Here is a 17,949-nt window from a genome sequence, read left to right as displayed (position 1 = left end):
AAAAAATACCTGGTGCCTAAGGGTGTTGTGAATATTAAATGAGAGAACGAAGGTGCACAAAGCCTCCAGCAAAGGACTGCCTGTAGCAGCCTAGGCCAGGCAGGCGGCCTAAGCACTCTTTCTCTCTCTTCAGTCCTTAGAGAAAGGCCCCCAAAGCAAGAACTGAGGAAGCAGCTGTGAAAATGAGCCCCATCTGAAATGTGTCTCACCAGCTCCCTCCTCTCCACTTCGAACCACCGAGAGATGCCAGGCAAGCTGTGGGTCAGGGTCAGCGTGGTACGCTCGATCCACAGGCTCTGCAGGGAAGGCACAGGTAGGTTTAGGCCATTAAGTGATTTTTACCATGCCCTGCCTGCCCGAAGGGTGAGACACTGATGAGCTCCTGAGAATGTGGGGCTTGCCCCGGCCTCGCTATAAGCACTGCCCCCACTTTCCTAGATTTGTTCACCTTGAATTCATTCTCCTTGTCCTTGGGGCCTTTGTGAAAAGGCCTGTCGTACCGGAACTTCCTCACATTGTTGACGCGGTAGAAGCTCTTGACACGATCTGGGACCCTGTCCATCTGCAGGACGTCCACATAATCTGGAATGGGCGTCACTGCATAGATCTGCAAGTCTGGGCAGGAAGTGAAGGAGAAACCCAGAGAGACTGAAAGAGAGATGGACCTGAGTGGCTGACCCCTGTCATCCCCCCCAAAGGAGAGAGGAACACCACAGCCCCTGTTCCCTACTGGCAGCAGCAGCATTTCAAGAGGCAGATCAGACCCAAACACAGACCGAATCTCCCTAACTGCCCCTCTCCCTGCTCCAGCAGTCAGTCTCCTGAGCACGCAGCCAAGGTGAGATGTCAACAGCTAGGTGTTCTCCAGTGCCCCTTTAAGAAAGAAGGGAAAGGGGTCAGGAGAATGCAGGTGCCCATCCCACAGAATGAAAAAGCTGCAAGAGCCTGGGTCTGCCCACTGTGGGTAAACTGTATTTACTGCAAAACAACATTTTAACAAAGTACTCTTTGGGATCTCTGTGGCGAGATAACATATGGGAGTCTACCTGCCCTCCTCTCTCTGGAACAAGCTTGCTACAGTCATGGCAACCGTCATGAGGTGTTCAAGGAAGCTGTGTGTGGGGAATGAGGGGCAGGCCAGTGTTTGCATTCAGACTTCCAAGTGCCTCAGACCCCCCGTCTCCGCCCCCATCCACAGAGCTGTGCCTCCGTCCTGCTGGCAAAGGCTCTGGGTAACAACAGATGCACGTGGGAGTAGAGCAGGACACAGAAGTGGAGTATCCCTGCAGCAAGAGTCCACAGTGATTGCTGCTGGCTGCCTAGGCAGACCCTTCATATGGCAGGGTGGGGACTCAGGTGCTGGCAGCAGCCAACCAGAGGGATAAAGGTCCCCCTGAAGTTCAGCTGATGACCAGGCCCCCATGGCTAAGGGCATGCCACGGCCCCTCTGTGAAGCACGAGTGCCCTGCTAAGTGTCAGTCAGTAACGAGAACACACTCTGCTTCAGGACTTACAGGTAACCTGGCCTGTATGGCCAAGGACATGGCAGAGGGGTAGCTGACTAGGTGGGCCTCACCTCCCAGGATCCCAGCCCTCCTTCCCCTACTAAGTGTCAAAAGATACACTGGGCATCACACTGCAGGATGGTGTCATCAGGGTGGTTGGGGTGCTGCATGGCGACAGCCTGTGGGAACTCACTGAGCATCCTCTGCTGGAAGGCCTCCAGCCTCTCGTAGTCGTGGCCACGGCACACATATTCTTTGTTCTGCCACAAATGGGAGAGCACACTCAATGCCTCGCCTGCTGCCACCCATCCCCTGCATCCTCATCCCACAGACGTGTCCTAGGAACCCCTGTGGTAGGCATGGACACAGCACTAAGTCTCTGCCTTAAGGGAAATGATGGTCAAGAAGGGTAAGGGACAGCAGAAGGGAGAACTGCACTGTGGTGTGACAGCCCGGGGTGGGAGGTACGGCAAAGGCTGCAGGAAGCTTGAGGGAGGGAGGGCTCCTCACACAGGAAGGGATGCAAGCGGGGAGGCGGGGTGAGATTTTGGAAATAGCCATGCCTGAAAAGAGTCCTTGGAAGGTCCACCTGGGTTAGCGCAGTAGAGAAGAGTGGGGGGCAATCTATGTGGGTACAATGACAACCAGGGCCACAAGCCAAGACAGGAAAAGGCACAGCTAGAAGGAAGGTGCTTGTGGAGAACTGGTGGGAGGGTGACTGAACATGCCTGCAGGTGTGTGCCAAGGAGTATCACTATGGGTGCCACCAAATAATTTAGAAAAGGGGGTGATCAGGTGTGTGCTTTTGTAGGGTCACTTTTTTTTTTTTTTTTGCGGTACGCGGGCCTCTCACTGTTGTGGCCTCTCCCGTTGTGGAGCACAGGCTCCGGATGCACAGGCTCAGCGGCCATGGCTCACGGGCCTAGCCGCTCCGCGGCATGTGGGATCTTCCCGGACCGGGGCACGAACCCGTGTCCCCTGCATCGGCAGGCGGACTCTCAACCACTGTGCCACCAGGGAAGCCCAGGATCACTTTTGTTAGCTGGGAGAAACAGTCTAAACGTTGCCCACTGTCCAGTGGGCATTTGTCAGCCTCTCTGGCAGCAATTCCTTTGCAACTGTGTCAGCAGAACATCATTCCAGCTACACATTTCTTTCTGTTTTTCTTTTCTTTTCTTTCTTTCTTTTTTTTTTTTTTTTGCGGTACGCGGGCCTCTCACTGTTGTGGCCTCTCCCGTTGCAGAGCACAGGCTCTGGATGCGCAGGCTTAGCGGCCATGGCTCATGGGCCCAGCCGCTCCGTGGCATGTGGGATCTTCCCGGACTGAGGCGCAAACCCATGTCCCCTGCATCGGCAGGCAGACCCTCAACCACTGCGCCACCAGGGAAGCCCTTTTTCTTTTTTTAAAAAAAATAAATTTATTTAGTTTTGGCTGCGTTGGGTCTTCATTGCTGCACATGGGCTTTCTCTAGTTGCGGCGAGTGGGGGCTACTCTTTGTTGCGGTGCACGGGCTTCTCATTGCAGTGGCTTCTCTTGTTGTGGAGCACGGGCTCTCGGCGCGCAGGCTTCAGTAGTTGTGGCACGTGGGCTCAGTAGTTGTGGCTCGCAGGCTCTAGAGTGCAGGCTCAGTAGTTGTGGTGCATGAGCTTAGCTGCTCCACGACATGTGGGATCTTCCTGGACCAGGGATCGAACCTGTGTCCCCCGCATTGGCAGGTGGATTTTTAACTACTGTGCCACCAGGGAAGTCCCCAATTACAGATTTCTTAAAACCTCATGTTACATCATATTTGGTACAGGTTAGGACTCAGTTTTTCTCTTTGTGTACGGAAGGCATGACAAGGCACCTTCAACCCTGCTGCTCTGCCTACCTCACAGCTGTTCAAGAGTGAGTGGCTGGAGGAGGCTCCTCTGAAGCTCTCTGGTGACATCTGTCTGCCTGCCTAGCTGCCTCACTAGATTCACTTTGACAAATGGTGTCAGGCACTGGCAGCCCCTCTTGGCACGTCTTCAGAGGAAGGGGGAGAGAGAGGTTCCACAGGGCCAGCCCTACGTTTCCCAGTACAGGGATAATCACAGGCCAGGCTGTGGATGACCTCAGCCTTTTTGGAATAGGATTTTTGCCCACTTTTCACTTCTTCTCTTACTATGGGAGAACTCAGCTAAGGCTAGGCCACATGTCCAGATGGATCAGAATGAAAGGCAACACTGGAAGGGAAGTCAAGGTCAGGAGGAGCAGGCTGGCCTCTCCAGTGGAACAGACAGAGGACAGAGACATTTCTAAGTCCCTTGCTTGATAAGGAGAATTGACAAAGAAGGTAACTGTTTAGAACTGGCCTTTTCATATCCACTCACAAACGTACAATCCTCTCCAGTGTCTGTTCATGAGTCAAATGAAGAGAAACAGAAATTCCCCCAAGGAGGGAGGGCTGGATGTTTTCCTGTCTCCATGCAGATTAGCAGATAATCACATTTGTGAGGCAAGACGGGCAGATGGTCCAGAGAACTCAAGCTGACAGAGCTAGAGTAATAGATGGCCTATGTGGGAAGGTGAAAGAGTAGCCTAGTGTGCTGGGGAAGACCCAGCAGGAGGAAGGCACAGAGCATTGACCTTGAGGCTGGTTGCTGCTTTCAAGTCTGCTCAGGCGAGAGCCCCAGCATCCCTACATGAGACAGATCTGGCTGCCGCTGCTTTCCATTTTGCCCTTGCCATTTACAAGGCAAACGGCTACCTCCACTGGACTTATTCCATTTGCCACAGAGGAACTGAGCAGCTGAGGGAAGGGAAGGCAGCATGTAGCCAGGCCAGGCAGATTTGTATGCATGAAACATAGCTCCTAGTGTGGAAATGAGGACGGACTGATGGATGATATTTCCTAACACCTCTTGTTATTTTTCCTCCATTACTGGCACCCTTGAAACCATGTTTGAACATTTAGACTGTCACTTGAGAACACTGTATGAATGGCTCAGATGCAGGTACTATGCCAGGTCCTACTTGTCAGAAAGCTCTGAGAGCCCTGAGATACTGATGTTCCCTGTGACATGAGCATGAGGGGTGGGAGCCAGGTGGAACCGTGATGGAGACCTCCTGCTTGACAAAGACAGAAATGGGGAACATCAGGGCCTGATTTTGTAATACTCAAAATAATGATGTTTTAGAGTAAAATCTGGTTGATGACATACAAATTGTGGGACTAAACAAGGAGAATAAAATGACAAGCATAATTTGCAAAGATAAAATGCGAAAGAAATAACTTACAGGGCTATAATCATTAGCTTATCAAAGGGCTTTCTAGAGATGCTTTTGGTTTCTAATTCTTGTACTATTCTTTCTTTCTTTCTTTTTTTTCCTTCTTTCTCTTCTGTTGACCTTTACCCCCACTGCTGTTGTACGATCTATGCTGATGGGGGCAACAAACATGCCACTTCTGATATGCCTGGACTGGATGGTCCCTAGAGAATGAAGGAGGTCCAGTCTCCTGAGGAGATCCTCTACTTATTCACATTCTGCTACTATAAACACTCCTGTGCAATAGACTTAGAGCCTTCTGGGGATCATGATCAGGCAGAGTGTGCTTGCTGTCCCTATCACTATTGCTAGTTCCTGCAGAAATCACTTTCATTTTAACCTATAATGATTACTGCCCAAGAAATGTGCATGTTGACCTGCCTTACATCTGAAATGTAGTCAGCCTGGACTTTGTTGCTTAGCAGACTGGCTTTTTGTAAGGAGCCATTAAGCTCAGTTGACCTTTGATGAGATACCAAGCTTATTGCTCACTGGCTAAAGCAATTTCCCCAGTAAGATAGGATCCCAAACACATCAAGGGAATCCTATGAATTTTCCCAGCTGCTTCCTGGACACTGAACCTTAGTATGATACTGGAACTGGAGACAATCGGAGCTACTCTTAGGTCTCAACTGCAGCCCTGGGGCTCTTGCATCAGCACAGCTTCGTTTAGGTCATTTGGGAACAGCAAATCCGTGTGGGCTACAGCCTACAAGCCCAGGCTGACTTCTCCTGGAGCCTCTGGGTTGTGCTGATTAAAGAGAAAAAAAATCGCAACTGTTTAACTGGTGTCAGTATGTCTATGCTCAGTCATTCCTTCCACTCTGTTTATATACCAGCTCAGCCTTTCCAGCAATGGTGGAGGAAAATGGCTGTAATCATCATGGGCCAGAGAACTGGCTGCCTAGGAAAGGCCTTCCACAGCCAAATCCAATGTTTGGCAGCTCCCACAAACCCCAGGAGCAAGGGGACTATCCTCTGAAATCTCTCAAATCAATAATTCTCCACCCTGGCTGTACCGCCTACTGTTGAGGTCAGGGCTGTACTGAGGTCCTGTCTGGCTGAGAACAGTCACACTGGAGAATTCCAGGCACTGGAAACAGAAGTTGGAAGGTTTCTAAACATACCTATGGGACATTCTCACACCCTGGTCATTTCCTGCAGGAACTTGGTTGATTTGGTAAGAAAACCACCCTCATACATTCCAGGTAGCTACAAAACAGTACTGCAGAGAGAAACAGAGTCTAAAGTTGGTAGCCAGTCCAGTCAAATTAAGTCAAATGCTTTTTGTTGGCTGGTCATTCCTTCAAAAAGAAGTATTCAATAGAATAGGAAAAAGGTTAAAAAAAAACAGGTTATAAATAACTTACGTGTAAAATATGATAGAAGTTCTTGTGACTACCTGAATGGACTCACCCGAAGGAAAAAAGGAAACTTCCTGCCATAGAAGCCGACCCGAAAGAACTCAGGCTCCAGGCGTTGCTGCTCCGTGATGTTGTCATAGTAGCTGGCCTCCATTTTCTGTGAACGAGAAAGGCAGTTGGCTTGACTGCTAGTGGTGTCCAAAGCAAGTTCTCCCAGGCCTAAGTAGACACTGTCTTTTGGAAAGAGAACATGGTGACTTGGTCTAGATAAAAAGTGAGCCCCTAGCCCTGATCAACCTCTCCCTGGGGAACTGCCTGATGGAGAGGAAGTCTTCACTCTCCATTGTCACCTGATGGTGAAGCAGCCCTGAGAGGCTGCTTGGAGTGTCCTTCCCAATGAGTGGACTCAGCCCCAAAGAGGCTCAGGCTTCCTGTACTTTCAGGGATACACATTTAACATGGACTTCCTTTTTTTGCTCAGGAATTCCTGGTTTTGACTGATACTCACTACACCAATTGAGTATAAGCTAGTGTTGCTTATAGGTGGCACCATTTTCCATCAGTCCATCTGCATTGCTCTTGTTCATTTATCATCTGACTCGATGCTAACAGAATGAGGAAGGCTTAGTTGCCAGCATCACTCGTACTGGTCCCAATTTAGGAGATTTTAAACTTTAAAAGTTGAACTAATATCCATGACGTCTGGTATTACCAAGGTCGATAAGTTTTTTAGTCTTGGCTGGCCTGGCTTCAGGTTCAGAAAAACTCACTGAAATCTGACTGGGAAGACAGCCCTAATGCGCTCAATCAAGCCAGCCTGCCAGGGGGCAGCGGCCTTCAAAGACCAGTCAAAATGCTATTGCTAGAGAACCACATCTATTATATAGGCCCAAATCCTGATCAGGATCAGGGAACACGGAAGAGCTAGCTATGCTGAAAAGGGTGCAGGAGGAGGATGAACTGAGATTCCTGACTTCTCTTTGCCAATGACCTGTTATGATTTAATACCCAGCACCGGCAACTAGGAAAAATTTGGGAGACTGTCAAAGTCCATTTCACTTAATTTTGAATATTTTTCATCAAAGAAGGGAAGAAGAACTTCCTTTACTTGGGTGCTCAGTATTGACCATAAGCCAAGGCAGTGAAAGATCTTATAATGTTTTCAGATGAAGCATACCTGAACAAAATCATTTCAGGAAAAGCTTCTTCATGAAGTTGAGCTGCCACCTCCTCCTTGAAACCCCCATCCTATCCTGTGTATGCTGCTTCTCCCTTCCTTGAGCACCAGTGGCCCTTGGGGTCTGGATCATACAATCATTTGTCATGTGTTTGTTTTGGTTCCCCAGACGTAATGCAAGCATCTTGAGAGCAGGAACCTTGGCTTTTGCTTCTCCTGTACTGTCCACAGCACTAAACCAAGGGCTGGGTCCACAGTAAACGCTCCCTTAGAAGTTGATGCCAGAAAAGTGCTAGCACCTCCACTCAGGGTTGGGGCGGGGGAAGGGGCAAAGCTCACCCGAATCCAGCTGAGGCTCTGATAATCGTAGAGGCTCTCATACTGACACGCCAGCTCCCTGCACAGTGGGATCCCAAACTCCCAACTCTGCATCAGAAATAGGAAAAAGGCTTCAGCACCTCAGGCAGCCTTGGAATGGCCCAAGCCCACATCAAACATATCAGAGGGCACAACCAAAGGCCTTCTGCAAATCGCATGTCACAAAGAACATATGCTCAAAACCAATTTGTGGAGAACACATAGCACTGGTTTTCTGGCTTGAGGCATAGTTTTCAGGTTTCTACTCAAATGTTTCCACTTCCAAGAGGCCTTTCCCTAACTACCTTGTCAAGGACAGGCACTACCCCAACCATTCTCTTTCATTACTCTGAAGTTATCTTGTATAAAAAAAGTATTTACTTTTTCAAATTGAAGTGCGGTTGATTTACAATATTGTGTTAGTTTCAGGTACACAAAAGTGATCCAGTTATATATATATATATATACACACACACACACACGCATACATATATTCTTTTCAGATTCCAATATTACTAGATATTGAATGTAGTTATTACAAGATATTGAATGTAGTTCCCTGTGCTATACAGTACATCCTTGTTGTTTATCTATTTTATATATAGTAGTGTGTATCTGTTAATCCCAAACTCCTACTTTATCCCTCCTCCACCCTTTCCCCTTTGGTAGCAATAAGTTTGTTTTCTATGTCTGTGAGTCTGTTTCTGTTTGGTAAATAAGTTCATTTGTATAATTTTTTTAGATTCCACATAGATATATAATATTTGTCTTCTCTGTCTGACTTACTTCACTTAGTATGATAATCTCTAGGTCCATCCATGTTGCTGCAAATGGCAGTATTTCATTCTTTTTAATGACTGAGTAATATTACATTATATATATAATATATATACATACACACACATACACCCTTTGCCATCTTCTTTATCCATTCATATGTTGACGAACACAGGTTGCTTCCATGCCTTGGCTGTTGTAAATAGTGCTGGCATGAACATTAGGTGCATGTATCTTTTTGAATTAGAGTTTTTGTCTTTTCTGGATATTTGCCCAGGAGTGGGATTGCTGAATCATGTAACTAAAACTAACTCTATTTTTAGTTTTTTAAGGAACCTCCATACTGCTCTCCATAGTGGCTGCACCAATTTACATTGCCCCCAACAGTGTAGGAGGTTCCCTTTCTCCACACCCTGTCCAGCATTTATTATTTGTAGACTTTTTGATGCTGGCCATTCTGACTAGTTTGAGGTGATGTCTCACTGTAGTTTTGATTTGCATTTCTTTAGTAATTAGTGATGCTGACCATCTTTTCATGTGCCTGTTGGCCATCTTTATGTCTCTTTTGGAGAAATGTCTACTTGGTTTTCCGCCCTTTTTTTAAAAAATGGTGCAACCACGTTTTTTGTTTTGTTTTGTTTTAATGTTTTTTCTTTTCTTTAACAATTAATTAATTAATTAATTAATTTTGGCTGTGCCAGGTCTTATTGGCAGCACATGGGATCTTTAGTTGCGGCATGCATGCGGGATCTATTTCCCCGACCAGGGATCGAACCCGGGCCCCCTGCATTAGGAGCATGGAGTCTTACCCACTGGACCATCAGGGAAGTCCCTCTGCCCATTTTTTGATTGGGTTATTTGTTTGTTTCTGATATTGAGCTATATGAGCTGTTTGTATATTTTGGAAATTAAGCCCTTGTTGGTTGCATCATTTGAAATACTTTCTCCCAGTCCGTAGGCTGTCTTTTCATTTTGTTTATGGTTTCCTTTGCTGTGCAAAAGCTTGTATGTTCGATTAGGTCCCGTTTATTTTTGCTTTTATTTCTTTTGCCTTGGGAGACTGATTTAAGAAAATATTGCTACAATTTATGTCAGAGATTGTTTTGCCTATATTCTCTTCTAGGAGCTTTAAGCTGTCATGTCTTAAATTTAAACCTTTAAGCCATTTTGAGTTTATTTTTGTGTATGGTGTGAGGGAGTTTTCTAACTTCACTGATTTACATGTGGCCGTCGAGCTTTCCCAGCACCAATTGCTAAAGAGACTGTCTTTTCTCCACTGTATATTCTTGCCTGAAGATTAATTGACCATAGGTGTGTGGGTTTATTTCTGGGCTAAAAAGTATTTACTTTTATGTTGTATTAGTCTCAATTAGATGATAAGCTGCATGAGGGCAGGGATCCTGTTTATATCCTATATCCTCAGAGCCTAGAACAGTGCCAGCCATGAGCAGGTACTCAATAAAGATTTATTTAATGAGTTAACGAAGGAAACAATGACTTTTAAATTAAGATCATTTAAGCTTAGAAACAAGTCTGGAAGCTAAGTAGGAAGTAGCTACCCAAGGGCTTGGTAGTAGGTCTGATAATTTCCTTTACAGAAATGTTCAAATCTTAGAGCAGTCTTCAGATAATCCTTGCCTAATCACGTCTCGGGCTGTTTCCGTGGTGTGGCTCCTATTATGGTGACAGGCTCATCTAACAGTGGCCTTCACTAAGGGGCAATATTGTCCATTTCCTCCTCTTTTTAATACAGTGCTTTTTCTCTTGGCGAGATTGGGAATCAAAGGTTTACTTGACATTTTAGCCAGGCTCTTCTCCCCAACTTCTAAGTACTAATTAAAATTTTTATTATAGGAAAATTTTAAACATATAGAAACATGGAAGTATGAACCCCTAGGTACTCATCACCCAACCTCAACAATGACCAACTCATGGCCAGTCTTGTATCATTAAATATCTCATCCACTTACTCCTCCCCATAGTTTTGGAAGCAAATATCAGATATACTATAATTTCACCCATCAATATTTCAGTATGAATGTTTAATAAGGACTATATTAAAAAAATAGATTTGAAATAGCATCAGGGAGAAGGACAATACTCTCCATGTTTTATTCATGACTGTGTTTCTTTTTTTAAAATAATTAATTAATTAATTTATTTATTTATTTTTGGCTGCGTTGCGTCTTCGTTGCTGTGCACGGGCTTTTTCTCTAGTTGCTGTGAGCGGGGCTACTCTTCGCTGTGGTACGCAGACTTCTCATTGCAGTGGCTTCTCTTGTTGCGGAGCACGGGCTCTAGGCGCATGGGCCTCAGCAGTTGTGACTCGCAGGCTGCAGAGCGCAGGCTCAGCAGTTGTGACACACGCGCTTAGCTGCTCTGCGCCACGTGGGATCTTCCTGGACCAGGGCTCGAACCCGTGTCCTCTGCATTGGCAAGCGGATTCTCAACCACTGCGCCACCAGGGAAGCCCAGGACTGTGTTTCTTATCCTTTGAAGAAATTACCGCCATATGGATTGAACTGCAGGACCAATTAAAAATGTTGAAACAAACCAAAGAGAATTTTAAATAGACCCTGACTCCCTGCTCCGATACAATGCCTCTGCCTCAGTGAGCTAGAAAGCCTCTTGTACCCCCACATCACAGCTTTTAAGGGGGCACGTGTCTGTCCTGTCTCTGGCTCCAAGTGCTGCTTGGGCAGGTTTCAGTGAAGGGCCCACAGGAGGGTCTGCTTGGCAGGAAGATCCAAGGGGGCTGGCGAAGCAGCTGAGCTGTGTGCAGACTGCTAGCCAGCCTGTAAGGAGCGCCCCATGGGGAACTGCTCATTTAGGTGATGAGGAACCCATGTGAGGCTAAAGGCGCTTTGTCTGCTGACGGTAGCTCCCAGTAAAGCAGTTCTACTCTATTAGGATCAATGCTTATCTGCCTCGCTGGCATCTCTGCCCTAATTTGTAGCCCTGCTGCTCCAAGCCTGCCCCCCCAACCCCCAAGGGTGAGCCAGGACACTCTGTCAGCCTTGAGGATTGTGCTGGAATGCTGGGGGTTTTGAGAGCTACCTCGGAACACAGGGAGGGAACGCCCTGCAGATACAATGCATCCCATCTACATCTTCTCTCTTGGTTTCCTTCCTTCTGGCAGGAGGCAAAGCCAACTACACAACTACTAACCAGTGTCTGAAATCCAATCACTTCTACCAGCTTGGGCAGATGTGTGTTTATACATCCTTGTTGCCCCCACTGACAGGGATGGCACAAAAGTTGCACTGACTTGGCTCACTCTACTCAAACTGGAAAGGAAGGCAAAAAAGCCTGGGACTCCAGACTGTCAGTCTTTGTACTTCTGTCTACACACAACATTTTAGAAGCAACAGACTCATTCCTTCAAAGGAATGTGGACAATAGCAGCCCTCAGCAGTAGAGCCCAAGCCCACCCCCACATGGAGGGTTGGTTCGGTCCTGATGGTCTGTATGCTTTAGGGGTCAGAGGCCTCCTCCCAGCTTCCCTTACTGTCTGCTCCCTCTTCCCTGAAATGAAGGACCAGCTCCCATCTTCATGCCTCCCCTTCCTTCTTTTTTTTAAAATTTATTTATTTATTTTATTTTTGGCTGCGCTGGGTCTTCATTGTTGCGCACCAGCTTTTCTCTAGTTGTGGAGAGCGGGGGCTACTCTTCGTTGTGGTGCGCGGGCTTCTCATAGCGGTGGCTTCTCTTGTTGCAGAGCATGGGCTCTAGGGCACGTGGGCTTCAGTAGTTGTGGTGCATGGGCTTAGTTGCTCCGTGGCATGTGGGATCTACCCGGACCAGGGCTCGAACCCGTGTCTCCTGCATTGGCAGGCAGATTCTTAACCACTGCGCTACCAGGGAAGCCCAGGAGCACTTTTCTTGCATCAGACAGGTTTTGCTTTTCTGGAGCCATTAGAAAAAAAACCCTGAATGCTTTTAAGAGAACTGGTTAGCCCTATCCACTGGTTCTGTCAGGTATGAAGGTACAGAAACAGAAAAGTTGGACCTTCTGTATGAGCCCAAGAGAATGGTTGTGATAAATACCCCTTTGAGGGGCTCATGAAAGGGCTCACTGAGTCGTCTGTTCTCAGTACAGAAGCTGCTCCCCCAGCAATTCACACCAAAGTCAGGGCTGCTAGAAGGAGGGGGAGATCCCTGACAAGGTAGCCTACGGAGCCTCCCAGTCCTTCTCCCCTTCCTGCTTATCCACAATACTCAGGCAGGTTTTGCATTACCTTCCCTTGTTCATACTAACCTTTAAACCTGCTTTCTTGACACTACTGTAGTGTGGGGTGAAAAGGGGACCATTAATGCTCACGTGTCCCACTGCTGGGCTCAATCAGATAAGCATAACTCTACTCTGTACTCTATGCCCATGGAAAGAAAAATAAGCTAATATACTAACAACACTTATGCACACTCACACCATGCTTATGCCATTCCCTCAGAGCTGGGAGGGCTTGCTGGGCATATGGGTAGGTGGCAGCTCCAGGTGGGCTGGGTGCCAGGAAGACAGACCTAAAAGTGTACTGGCATGGGGCCCTCTGTCCGTCTCTGGACCAGCAAGGAGAGGAGGCTTTGGGCTGGCACTGTGGCTCAGTCATGTGTGGCTGGCTGACAGCTAAGCATGGGTCTCCTTTCTGGGCCAGGTGAAATGAGAGCTCCTGAGGTTTTGGAAAGGTTCCTGCTTACCAGTGTGTTCCCTACATGGGTGAATGTTTTTGACAAACAAAAGTCTCTCATGTTGTGTAAAACTGATGAATGTTTTCTGATTTATGGGCAGAAGTTATTAATGTTTAAATCTTTCTTTTTTATGATAAAAAAGCTTATTTTAAAAAACCAATTTCCATTTAAGTCTGGAGTTCAGCCACTATAGTTCCCTGAACAATCCTGTTTCAGCTTTTTAACATGCTCAAAGCTGAGTAATGAGAGAACAGCTTCAACAAGTTACACAAGTCCAGCCTTTCCAGTGTATGGGCCATAGGTGGGTCAGAGGGCCCCACAAGGAGCTCTCCCAGAGATTGGAGCAGAATGGCTGGGAAGTCCCAAGGAAGTCTGAACCAATGCTGACAATGCCTGCTAATTCCACAGAATCAAGTTTAATAGAGAATAACCCCAATGAGAGGAGCCCAGACTATGCTGTAAGGAAGGGAAATCCAAGACAAGAACACGTACCCGTAAGAGGCAGTACAGGCCTCCGTTGGCTGTGGTTAGAATCCATTAATTTTTATAGCTCACATTTTCTATAGCAGAGCAGAAAGCTACAATAATTTAAGTAAATCTAATAAATATAAGCAGGGGGCCCAAAGCCCTTGCTGTTGGAGCATTAGTATTTACAGATGTGCAAAGCTGGTATGTGGGGTTGTCTCTTACATCCCCAATCTGGAATTGGCTTCCAAGCCACAGAATTAAGCTGTTATTTTTTTTTCCCCAGAGAAAGTCATGCTGCCTCCATATCTAACGCACACATATGGGCCTCCACCCCCTCACCACCCCACACAGTACCCTCTGCAGCTGCTGCCATCCCTGTAGCGTTAAGATGCCATGTAGTACAGTAGAAGCAGAGATGCTCAAAGCCTTGCCTAATAACACCCACCTTGCCTTTGTTGAAGTAGTGGATGATCTTGCGGCACAGTCCCTCTTTCCGCTGCCACTCTGTCTGGGATGGGTAATGGAGGAATTCCCGCAGTGGCCTTTCCTCCCACTGTAGCAGCTCACAGTAGAGGAGCAGAGTGAACGCAGCTTCTGTGGGGACAAGGGCTATGGAGGTCCAGGGGCAGCCGGGTGCCAAGGGACCAGGCTAAGCAGCATGCCAGCGCAAGGCATGTGCAGCCCAGATCAGGGTTGCTGGATACCAAAGCTGAGATAGAGGGGCTGTCCAGCCAGTGAATAGCCCGTGAACACAGCACGAAGGAACCAAAGATCCTAGTAGACACCTTCCTCCCTTAGCCTGGTCACCTGCTCTGGGCGCTAGATAAAGTATGGCTCAGGTACCTAGGGGCCTGTGTACAGGTTGCTTTGCTCTGGGACACACTGACATGTCAGAGAGAGTTCTTGGGTTCCTTTTTGCTCAACTGACTAGAGCTTCTTTTCCAACCTTTTCAGAACTGGCTCTGAGGGGTAAGCACTGACTAAGGCTTTTCTCAGCCCTCCCAAAGCCAGCCTCAATGCCTCCAGCTCCATTTTCTGAGCTCAGCATGGCCCTGGGAATGACCCTTTCTCCTTATCTTGACCGTTTCTAAAAGGACCAGAGAGAAGGAGTGTGTACGGTGATAACTGTGTGATGGGCTCCATTCCTGGAGGAAGCTAAAGTGGATGCTGGGCCCAGGGCGGGGCCCTGTGACACCTCCCATACATGTGGAACAGTTGGAGAGGGTTTACAAAACAACCGCAGCTAAATGCTGTAGCTTCCTAAATCCCAAAGAGTCAGTCAGACTGAGTTACAGCAGCGGCTCATGGTCCCATGACACAGTCTGCTCTTTCCTGTTCTATCTGCTCAGTTTTAGTGGGCATCTCCTACTAGCAAGTTAATTAGTTCTAGCTTCTGCCTGGCCTTCAAGGCCCTATTCAAATCTGCTCCCCATGACTATGAAGAATCTCTTTTCAAATTATCTAGTGACCCACTTCCAGTTTTAGCCAGGTATATTGCCTGCAGCCACTTTCCAGGCTCCTGCTCACGTTTGCGCTCTGCCTATGCTCTGGCTACTGGACCCTCCTGCCCAGGGATATACGTGCCTCCTCACTGGAGCTGTGAAGCCCCTTCTCACTGGGAACAAGCCCATGAGGCCCTCAAGGCCTCCCTCTAGAACTCAGAAAACCATGTGAAATCCTTTTCTTCCCTGCCAATATTCTTTTCAGATGTTATTCCTGAGGCCACCAGAGGCAAGGCTCAGCACCCTCTCTCTGTCTAAATTCCTGACATAGCCTCTCAGTGATGGCCCAGTCCTCCAGGAGTTTAGTAAATGCCTCTATTGATACATGGAACTTTTCAGTCTATCACTTCACTGCCCTCTCAAAGGGCTGCTGGGATCATGGGTGGAAGTGGCTGCAGAGAATGGCAGGTTCATCCCAGTCATTTCAGATTTAATTCTTGCCAAGCTGTGTCAGGAAAGGTGGAATCTATGCAAAACACTCTTTAACATCTAACATAAAATAAGGAAGGAGGATTCTGTGTTTCTACAAATTCATCTAATTCTCGTAATGCTGTGGACAAGAATAGCTTGAATTTCCTGGTCTATCACACAAATTCAAGTCCTATGGCTCAAGGGCTAAGATGTGATGGCTGGTCACCACAGTGAAGAAGTGGCTATTTTGGGGGAACTATGATACAAGGTAATCAGGCAGGACACACATGGGTACACATATCTTCCTGACTCAAAGTGGCGCTCAGTAAACAGAGTGTGACAGGTATGTTGAAATGCTTTTAAATTTGTTCTTTTAGAAAAGGCGGTAGTAATGGATTAAATTGTAGATACAGTGAAAGGGTCCCTGTCTGGTCTGTCAGAAAGTAAGGTGAACATTCTCCATACTCTCCACTGGGAGCTCAATGTGGGGCTGTTGTGTACTTGCAGGGGAGGAGCCCAGACTGCAAGGCAGGTCTGCCAGCAAGTTCTGGAAGTCCCAGGGTTAGGCTGATGTTCCTGTGTTATGGCCTCACTTAGTTCCAGCTGTGAAGGTCCTCAGAGAAGTTCTGCTCATGAAGAGGGACAGTGAGCTCAGGATGCTCTGAACCTGGCACACCAGAATTTGGAGGTCACCCTTGAGGCCTCAAAGCGGGTGAATAGGAGGCAAGGAGAATGGAAGAGCTTTGGGCAGCAAGGCACAAGTGGAAGTTCCACCTGCTTTTTCTCCACCACGTTACAAAGGAGTTGAGGGAAAGGAGTGAGGTGATGGGCATCATGGGTCCTGACACTCTGCTAAAATCTGGGAGGCACCAGCTCAGAGCCTTTCTCTGCCAGCTGTGCATGTATGTCCAGTCTGTCCTCATGGGGAGGTGTAGCTTCCCCTTCCCACTTACCTGTGTAGTTTTCGGCCTGCAAATGCATGTCACAAAGCTTATGGATATAGCGGATATACATCTCTTCTTTGTTAATCTCAGATTTGTAAAAGTTCTGTAAGAGAGAAGGAAATATAAATGAAGATGGGAGAGGCTGCTGCCTGTGGAGGCCATCTCTGAACTCCAGGCAGCTGCCCAAAACCCTGGGTGTGCTGGACAGGAGGGAGAAGACAGGCCGTGGAGGTAGCCAGCACCAGGAAGAGAAGGGACCAGCCAGAAGGTACGCCTGCTGGGGGTGAAACCTCTGGCAGATCTGCAGGAGCCCTGAGTGATGAGACAGAGGAAGAATACCAGGGAAGACTGGAAATTAGAGTATGTCAGGGTTGGCGGGACCTTGCCAAGAGGCCAGGCTAGAGCTCTGTCCAAAGAGAAGCTCATTTCATTCCTTTCCCAAGTAGGAATGTGAGTGATGAGGTGCAAGTTTCCAAGATACCAGTAACAGAGCTGATGTCCTGACTCAAACCCTTAGGCTTGGAACTTCCCTGGTGGCACAGTGGTTAAGACTCCATGCTCCCAATGCAGGGGACCCGGGTTTGATCCCTGGTCAGGGAACTAGATCCTACATGCATGCTGCAACTAAGAGTTCACATGCCACAACTAAAGAGCCTGCCTGCTGCAACTAAGGAGCCCGCCTGCCACACCTAAGACCCAGAGCAACCAAATAAAAAACAAAAAACCAAAAAAACCCCTTAGGCTTATAGCCATGTATTGTAGAAAGGACAGGCCAATCACAGGGCAGGACAGAAGCCACACTACGAGGCAGAGAGGAGGAAGAGCCCATATTCTCTCACCATCAGGTTAACAGTGCAGCCGATCTTCTTATTCTCTGTCTCCTCTCCTTTCATGCAATCCCTGGAAGGGAGAGCACAGATGAATGCACAAAGTGGTGCCTCTGGGACAACACAGAGACCTGCAGTGTCACTGAGGCATTAGTATGTCCAAACCCCAGATGAGGATGCTCTCCAACAGAAACTTCTTCCACAGATGAGACTGTACTATGAGCTCCCTCTAAGCTTTGGACCCACTCCTAGGGTTCAAAGATCTCTGTTCAACTGGACCCCTTGCTCTGGTGGCAGAGTGTAGAGCCCAGATGCTATATCAGGGCATTAAGTAACACCTACCAATGCCTTCAGCACAAAAGAGTATGTCAGTAAAGTAGAAGGTTAAGTCCTCAAGTTTCCAAAAGGGGAGGCACAGAGCTTTCCTTAAAGGGCAGTTTTCATTTTGTAGGACAGTGTTTCATAGAAGCCAAGACACTCTACTCTAGGGACCTACCTTCAGGACCCTGTGGCCACAGCAACCACGGCATAACTGCCATGTACATAATCTCATTCGCTTTTCTCCCTATAGTGTCCTTCCTGTGCACTAGTCTTTGGAATCCCCTCTAACTAGGAGCAGTTGCTTTGGAGCTTTTTTTC

General features: G+C 47.6%; 1 protein-coding gene and 1 long non-coding RNA gene across 3 annotated transcripts in view; one reads left to right on the top strand and one right to left on the bottom strand.

Moving 5' to 3' along the window:
- Window positions 1-14,118, top strand: part of LOC109552151 (uncharacterized) — a 35,367-nt gene extending 21,249 nt beyond the window's left edge. The window contains exon 4 of the long non-coding RNA XR_004528548.2: window positions 134-14,118. This is a non-coding gene — a long non-coding RNA (uncharacterized lncRNA). The remainder of the gene's footprint in view (window positions 1-133) is intronic.
- The window catches only part of DOCK3 (dedicator of cytokinesis 3), a 405,892-nt gene that overhangs the window by 20,372 nt on the left and 367,571 nt on the right, over window positions 1-17,949 (bottom strand). For both annotated transcript variants that reach the window (XM_073811161.1, XM_033865050.2), the window contains 8 exons: window positions 17,323-17,383; window positions 16,493-16,586; window positions 14,072-14,220; window positions 7,678-7,764; window positions 6,214-6,318; window positions 1,624-1,765; window positions 449-615; window positions 210-296 (listed from right to left, as the gene is read on the bottom strand). In XM_073811161.1, the coding sequence (XP_073667262.1) occupies window positions 210-296; window positions 449-615; window positions 1,624-1,765; window positions 6,214-6,318; window positions 7,678-7,764; window positions 14,072-14,220; window positions 16,493-16,586; window positions 17,323-17,383 (892 nt within the window). The remainder of the gene's footprint in view (window positions 1-209; window positions 297-448; window positions 616-1,623; window positions 1,766-6,213; window positions 6,319-7,677; window positions 7,765-14,071; window positions 14,221-16,492; window positions 16,587-17,322; window positions 17,384-17,949) is intronic.

The sequence above is a fragment of the Tursiops truncatus genome, chromosome 10 (genome assembly GCF_011762595.2).
Source record: "Tursiops truncatus isolate mTurTru1 chromosome 10, mTurTru1.mat.Y, whole genome shotgun sequence".
Classification (NCBI taxonomy): domain Eukaryota; kingdom Metazoa; phylum Chordata; class Mammalia; order Artiodactyla; family Delphinidae; genus Tursiops; species Tursiops truncatus.
This window is presented reverse-complemented; position numbering and strand designations above follow the sequence as displayed.